The 8,386-nt window shown below is 40.4% G+C and overlaps 1 protein-coding gene across 2 annotated transcripts in view; it reads left to right on the top strand.

The window, feature by feature from the left end:
• The first annotated feature begins 455 nt into the window (after positions 1 to 455).
• Positions 456 to 8,386, top strand: part of LOC107719882 (genetic suppressor element 1-like) — a 213,847-nt gene continuing 205,916 nt past the window's right edge. For both annotated transcript variants that reach the window (XM_016527424.1, XM_016527423.1), the window contains exon 1: positions 456 to 2,653. In XM_016527424.1, coding sequence (XP_016382910.1) covers positions 515 to 2,653 — 2,139 coding nt within the window. In that variant the 5' untranslated portion in view covers positions 456 to 514. The remainder of the gene's footprint in view (positions 2,654 to 8,386) is intronic.

Raw genomic sequence — 8,386 nt, 5'->3', positions numbered from 1 at the left:
ATCGACTGGTGAGCCTGACCTTAAGAGGTCCTCGCTATTTAAATCTAGTGTTTTGCGCATGTTTCTGTGAGGGTTATGTTTAGGGATAGGGGTTGGGTTAGTAATAGAAAATATCCTTAACCTGATATAAAAAAATGTAAGTCTATGAGATGTCCTAACTAATATAGTGAAACATACGTGTATGTGAGTGTGACTGAGTGTGAGAGAGAGAGAGATAGAGAGATGGCGCTGTGTTCAGTGGTTTCACAGCCACAGTGTGAGGAAACTTCGCCAAGCAACTTCAATATGACTTTCTGCTCTCTAACAGCACACGGACTACCCCGCCGCCTATGAGGATGTGACTCCAAACGGTTGCTCAGTGTACTTTTCTAGATTGTTACACGGACACACAAATCTAAAAGAGTGAGCTTTTCCGCGGGATCGATGGCGCTACATATGTGAGAAAACGCACAAAGAATGTTACTGGGTTTGAAACCACGCTGCTTGTGAGTCTGAAGCTATTACGCATGGAACTATGAACGATCCGGAGCTCACGCCGATCTCCAAGGCGCAGCAGCGAATGGCTTCGGCTTTACCCGGGGAGGAGAGCCCTCTGTCCGGCAGCGTGTGCAGACCCGAGCGCAACGGGATCTTCTTCATCCACTGCTTCGTCTGTGGGAGCGGGGTAACCCCGGGGAAAGAGCTGAGCCTACAGGTAAAATACCAACGAGAAAAGGATGGCCCGTTTTTCCCTTTCCTGCAAGGCCAGGACCCGGCTCCTGGCGCTCCGGAGATCGGTCCGGATGGGGACGCTCTGGTGTGCGCTGTGTGCCACTGCTTCCTGCGCGAACAGTGGAACTCATTCGAGCGCAACAGGACGCCGATCGAGAAGCGCATGTACTGGCTCAAGAGACCATACCAGTGCGACTTACGGAACTTTACATACGATCTGGAGAGAAGAATGAGCGTTAGCAATTACGACGCAAATGAGTCGGACATTTCCTCATTCTCTGATAATGACCTGTCCGAGCAGGACTTGGACCTGTCAGCGTGTGTAATGAATAGCAATAATGCTAATAAAGCATCAAGAGAAAGCAGTAGAAAGAACACAGCGAGTGCTAAGAGCAGTCCTGAGTCAGTGCGATATCCGACCAGAGTTTACACAGGTCAGGACGTACCGAAATCAGATCGGCGTCCGACTAAAATTATCAATCACACATCGCATTCATCCGTGTCCATGGCTCTCCAGCAGTATGACAGTCTATCAGTGCGCACACCGCTGCAGGATAACGGCATCATTACGTGCGATAAGCAGTGGATACATGCGTCCGCCGGTGATTCGGACGCGCCCGACAGCGGCGATATCAACATCACCAGCGATGACGAGAGAGAGCACGCAGCATCATCTCACTTAGATGTAGAGAGGAGCCAAGCAGCCAAATGTCGCTCCAGTGAATGTGCCTGTTATATTTGTCGAAGCAGGCTTCCAGAAGGAGGCCGCTTCAGGGTGTTTGTACAAAAGCAGGAGAGAGCGTCCAGTGAACCATTCTTCCCTTTTCTGTGGCTCCATACCCCTCCACCTGGTGCAGTGCCCCTTAGCCTGGGTGGATACACTCTGGTGTGTACTACTTGCCACTCCTCCCTCATGCAGCAGTGGCAAGGGTTCGAACTTGCAGATGTTCCTGTTCTCCAGCGACTCTATGTGGTGCCCCTCAACACAGGTGCTGCAACCCCTCTTTCTCCACCTGCCATGAATGAATGTGGGGATGGACTCCCAAAAATCCATCCGCTCCCCTCCATGCCACAGAATCGCAGGGAGGCCTGCTACCTATGTGGAGAGCACTGCGGTCGAGAGGTCAGGATGGCATACACCCATGTTGGTGCAAGTAAAGCCCGCAGTGCAATGTATTTTCCATTCATAAATTTGCTACCATGCCCTCCAAATGCTCAGAGAATGCGGAATGGAAGGGTACACTGCTGTGTCGCGTGTCACAGCATCTTGGAAGGGATCTGGGCAGAGTACTGCCTCTGTCTAAGTGAGGAGCTCATTACTTCCGTCACCACATTCCTTGAGAGATACCACCTGGCCATGGGAAGGGGAGGAGTCTTGGTATCCCCCCCCAGAGGACCCCTGTCGACCCCTTCTCAGACTGCCACAACAACCGCAAGCCACACCTCCATCTGTTACTTGTGTGGCGAGGAGCTGTCTGGAGGAACCGAGTATCAACTTCATGTTAACCCTCCAGGGCGTTGTGGGGAAAGAGAACCATTTTTTCCCTTTCTAACTGTCCACCCTCCCGCTCCCCGTGCCCGCCCTGCTGATGCCACAGGCCTTGTGTCTGCCTGTAGACTGTGCTATCATGACCTGCTGGGCCAGTGGACCCAACATGAGAGTCAGGGCTCAGAATCAGGCCCATCCAGCAGCCCCTGGGCACGTCAGTATAACTGCAACACTTTCATCTGCTTCTTCTGCAGGAAAGAGAAGAAGAGACCTCTTGGACTGAAGGCAGTGTGCGTTGACCGCTTGCCTGTTTTCCTCTATGCTCCAAGGGTCAGCCAGACCCTGGTAATTGACAATGGCAAGCAGTTAACAATTGGCTCCTGTGTGGAATGTAAGTCCATGGTGCTGGCTGGGCAGAACATGAAACCGGTTAGTGGAATCACACAAAACAAGGTAAGAATGTTATGGGCCAGACTGCTTTCCATTATAATCTTTAGACTCTTGTTTCATAGTCCAGGCATTTACAAACAATTTTACATGTTTAGAAAATCATTATAACCTCAGTTTACTTTTTTTTTCTTTTCAATCAACCGCTAGAGGGTCTTTCAGAGTCTTCTGGGGTCTCAGTTAGTACAGTTTATTAGGCAGCTTTGGCTGGAGCTGTTTCTGGGCCAGCATGCAAAAGTTCATCTGATGCACTGAGTGAGTGAGCCAAGTGTTGAAACTGAAGTTTTATGGCAGGCTGCTGTTCTTTCTAGCGAGTGGGGCGGCCATAACAGGCAGGGGGTAGATAAAGTATGGAGCCTGTTGCATTAAAGAAATAAACATTTTGCAGACAGTCTAGTGGTTGTAAGCTCTGTTTAAAAACATTCTTCACAGTGGCCAACTCAAGCTTTTGTTGGTCTCCTGGTGTGTGTGTGTGTGGTAGTTTTTGTGTGTATTTTGAGGATGTTAAGGAACACTGTGTGTTTTTTAGGCTGTAAATAGCTGTATTCACATATTGTCAATCTTAATGTCCAGGTAGATGTTTATTTTGTGATTTGCACAAAAGCATCTCTTCTCAAGTCTTTATATGAAGCTACCTGTATGTATGGCTTTGTTTACTGCAGGGCTCCAGACTTACATGTGAGAGTGGTGCCAACAAGTTTTACAGTTGGTGGCGTCAGCACTTTATTTGCACTCGTGGGGATGGGGAGACTAATACTAAAGGACACAAATTAAAGTTGCCAATAATATTACATATTTTGTCTTATTTAAATGCACTTTTGGCACCTTGGGTTTGCCATTTTATTTTTTATTTTTTATTATAATTCTTCCACAGTATTCATACTTTTAACAGGTTGTAGACCATGATAACTAGGTAAAACCTTGCATGGCTCCTCACTACCATGGTGAAATGTAACTAAGTTTTCTAACTATTTGGTCTCTATAAAACTGGTATTTGTTATAAAAACAAATTTGCCATTTAATCATAAAAATGAATTATACTCCCTTAATCCCCTAATATATTTAGTACAATATACATCACTATATGAATAACATTATAGTTATACCACATTCCTGCCAAAATGCCATGATAAATACAGTTTACTACAGTAAATCCATGGTAAATATATAAGGATAGTGATTGAAAACTTGCGTGTACATGACACAATGATTTCTCCTGTTTTCTTGTGTTCATTGCTGTTGAGAATGTTGAGGCTGTTTCATCTGGTTTGCAATTAGTTTCAATCACCGAGACAAAATTTGTCAAAATTTGTTAGATTTTCTGTGCTGAATTAAAGCTCTTCTCACTGGATCCCACAGCACTGTTTATAAATTATGCCATGTAGTTAAGATCGCTCTGAGAATAAATGCACCTGCTTTGAGCTAGTAAATACTCTGTACTGAACAACTCAAATGGATAGCGCTGTTTCATTTCCTTTTTGGAGTGTTTAACATTTAATTTTTTTTTCATATGCAAAATAAATGAAAGCGCATAGTCTAATCATACAGTTGACCAACTTTACAGAGGCTCCAGTGTGACCGCTAACAAAATTTAGTCGCAACAAAAGGTTGCAGTCTGAAACCCTGCTACTGTATGAAAGATGACCCTGTTTTGCTTTCGTTTACCCTGCTCCTTGTTTCTCATGATATACTCTTGTGTTTCCTGGCATACAGGAAGCTATTCTCTGAAAGTTGTATGCAGATGCTCTGAGCTAAGCCTGGATAGCAAATAACTCTGGTTGTGGCATACAGTATAAAGGAAAGTGTGTGTGTACACTGGTCAACATATTTTAGGAATAATGTAAAGCAAGTTATTGTTTGTTGTATTAAGTGAGATAAATAAAGTTACAATTTAAACGAACAAGCAAATGTCCAATAAAAGATGAAATATTATTTATCAATTAAAACAATTGGGTCAAAACAACACAATTGCTGGGTTTGTCCATATTTCACCCAGCACTGGGTTGTATTTAACCCAGCATTTTTTAGAGTGTACAATCGGGGTTTGAAATGAAAACCTGCCAACCTGGCAAATGCGGGTGAAAATCAACCATAGGAGGTAAAACATAACTCAATAGTCAGTTTGGTTAATAAATTATATCCTTCAACCAGGAGCCTCTAACATTAGCAAAACAAAGCATAAAGAGGGTCGCACACTAAATGAGCAGCCCCGTGTCTTTTATATTTAAATCTGTAAGTGTTTTTTCAAACGCCTAACTTCAATCTCAATTCAATTTTTTCATTCTTAAAGTGCATTTTTTCCTGTATACAATAATGACTAGAATATGTCTTATTGTGCGATATGATACCTATAAGATGTCTCAGGTGCTTCTTGTCTGGTGTTTGATTGGAGCCATGGGAGATGGGATGGGAGCCACTTTTTAACTGATATGAATGGAGGAGAGGCTTCAAAACACTGAATTCATTACTCTCTTTGTTCTATGTTCATAAATTTGTACTTGAATGAATTTACCTCTGAATATAATTTTTTTGTCTGTCAATGTTGTCATTATTGCAGTGACAAAATTTACATTTTAGTACAAAGTTTGAATTTCAGTACATGTCTACAAAATGCGCCTTGTGTCACCCTGGCACAAACTTTACTTTGATGTACCGTATTTCTCACATTATTTCAGTAGTTATGTTGTGTGTTTCATATTGTCATCATTCTTCAGAGGAATTATTAGATTTCGGCAAAATTGCACACAGCATGGAAAACTTTACAACGTACGCTAAACACTGTTTAATTAATCAGAGATGATAGTTAAGGCTCAAAATTTTGTTAATGTCTGAATAATTTAACTCTAACTTGATCTGATGTTCATAAATGTACTGCAAAAACTCGCACATTTGTCTAATTTTCTTATTAAAATATCTAAAAATCCATAATTGAAGCAAGATAAACGTGATTCTTTTGAAAGAATTTTAAAGTGTATTTTGCTTTACATAAAGGCAGATTTGTTGTATTAAGTATAAACACATTAAACAACAAATAAAAATACTTATAAAAACAAGTCTTAATATCTTATGGAGTGTTACTTCTCAAGTACATTTATCTTGTTTTAAGAATTTGTATGTTTTATACAGTCAGAAAGACTGTATGGAAAACTTTTGCTGTGAACTCTTTTGTGCTGACTCACAGTGTGATAGAAACATAAGGTGTATCATTCATTTGATATTTGTGGAAAAATCTCAGCTTTCAAATATCAAGTTTATCAAAATATCTAGTACAGCAAAGATTACATTTCATGTTTAAAATTAATGTTTTAAATAAAATTTTAAATTTTAAACCTTTAAACTAATTTTTAGACCATTTTATTTTGGTCTCGTGGTTGTAGGTTGTGGCCTCATATACATTCACATTGAAAAGGTTCTGCCCCAGTGACAGCTTTTGCAGCTTTTTTTTTTTTTTTAAGACTGTAGCAACCCTTGCAAGCGCTTGATCTGCTTACAGGGGATTTATGTATGTCTATTTGTGCAGCCGCAACAGCAGTATATGTTGCAGCATGTCTATGTATGTCTTAGCAGCAGCAAGCCTTTAGCATATTGTTGTTTGTTGATTGTTCCATAGAACACATGTAAACACATTCTTCCAATGTGTTTTCTCCACTGTATTTTTGTGTGAATATTACGTGTAGTGGATAGTCAAGTACAGGTCTGAGTATTCATATGGCAAATGTCAGCTATGGTCAGAAGGTGGCCTTGCAAGAAAAAAAAAACAGATGGACAGCCGGTGGTCATCTGAGCTGTGAGAGATTTTTGAGTTGTGGTAGCATGGTAGTGATTATGGTTGAGCAGGTGTTAGAGTGCTGGATATAATGTCAGGGCGAACATCTGTGTGTATGAGAGGGAGAAAGTGCACATGTAAAAGTTTGATAGAGAGAACCATTTCAAAGACAGCAGCTGTTGTATACAGCGTTTCAAGCCAAAATCATGTGAGACTGGGAGACAGATCCACTTTCTCTCTTTTGCGTAGAGTTCTAGCATCTTTTAATGATTGAACATGCATATCAAACACTGTCATTGGAATTCAGATTAAATACTGTCAGATCCTTGCGTCAGATATGAGTATAATTCACACTAGCAGCCATCACAACCTAGAAGAGCACTTTCAGGGTATGAAAAGTTTGCTTCAGACAGCAGGTTGGTAAGGAGCAAGGGGGTTGGTTTTTATTGGTTGTCTAGCAATATGGGTTCTTCTAGTTCGGAGCAAACCCCTCCCTTCCATAAGCCTACTCTGCTCTGATTGGTCAGCTGGCCAAGCCTGTTGTGATTGGCACAGAGAGGAGTCCTTGACTTGAGCAAGTTAGCGGGCGCTACCATTGACAAAGCACCTCTACATAAAACAATAATATATAGCTCCAATCCGTTCTTATAATAATGACATAAAATACAAAAACACTTTAAAAAAAAAAGAAAAAAAAAGTGTGACGTGACATGTGGCTAAGTATGGTGACCCATACTTGGAATTAGTGCTCTGCATTTAACCCAGCCAAACAGCAGTGAACACACACACACCGTGAACTAGGGGTGTGCGATATTGACAAAAAATGATATCGCGATATTTTCTGGGATTTTATCGATAACGATAATTAGACGATATTTTGCTGAGTGTGTTATTGTGCTGGTACCTTAAGGACTGCCGAAGACAGCTGACTCCTAATGTTTTTAATATTCTTCATAGTCTGTGTGGTGGTCAGTTCATACTGATAGAAATGAATCTTTTCCAAGTTTAAACTGATTTTTGCATTTTATGGGGCATTTTTACCGTTATAAAGCCATTTTTTCTAAAAGTGTCCATTATCTTTTGAGTCAAATTCTTACATTTAATCAGGGAATTAGAATAATAAGACATTTGGGCTGTTACCAAGCAAATTAAATCAACACAGAAGCTGCATCTGAAGTGGCATTTAGATGTATTTACACACATGTATTTTGCTTAATGCAAGACATGAATGCATTTAACCTGCAATTACAAATGCATAAATAATGTTTTGATATATTAAACATAAAACGTTGAATACTGATATTTGAAATAAATAAGAAAAAAAGAAAAAGAAAGAAAAAGCCGAAATTTGAAATTAAAACCGCCAAAAGGTGGCAGCAAATCCCTGTTAATAAGTGAGTCATTGCGATTGAACCGAATCATTTAAACGGTTGATTCATTCAAGAACGAAACACCGTCATGTTGCTCAGAGACAACAAACAGCACTGTGGCTGTATTCGGAATGATTTTTGTTGGCGAAATAGAGCAAAAACAAGCAATATGGGGTCTAAAACGTAAGTCTCTTAATTAACTTATTGTTTATTGAATTCAATGTCACATTTGTAATCTTAATTATAAAAAATAATCTTAATCTTTAATTTCCTGGTTAAATAAAGGTAAATAAATAAAAAATAAATCATGGTAATTTTTGGAGAAAAACGGCACTCTTCGTGTGAAATTGAATAACTATATGAAGTGGTATAAATATATAAATTTTCTGCCATCATGTCTTGAATTTGTGATCATTCTAAACACAAAAGAATGTTCTTTTTAGCAGCATCATATGACCCCTTTAACTTTTAACCAGAACGCAGAACAGCTGTATCACAGGCGCACCAGCCTAACTAACTCGCTCGTCCCTCTCGCATTATAGCTGCCAGTGCAGCAAAATAAACAGCAATTTCACAATGATTATAAAGTCTGTGTGCTACACT

This window comes from Sinocyclocheilus rhinocerous, unplaced genomic scaffold (assembly GCF_001515625.1).
Source record: "Sinocyclocheilus rhinocerous isolate Xijiao unplaced genomic scaffold, SAMN03320098_v1.1 scaffold1593, whole genome shotgun sequence".
Classification (NCBI taxonomy): Eukaryota; Metazoa; Chordata; class Actinopteri; order Cypriniformes; family Cyprinidae; genus Sinocyclocheilus; species Sinocyclocheilus rhinocerous.
The sequence above is the reverse complement of the archived record's forward strand: the minus strand, read 5'-3'. Positions and strand labels throughout refer to the sequence as shown.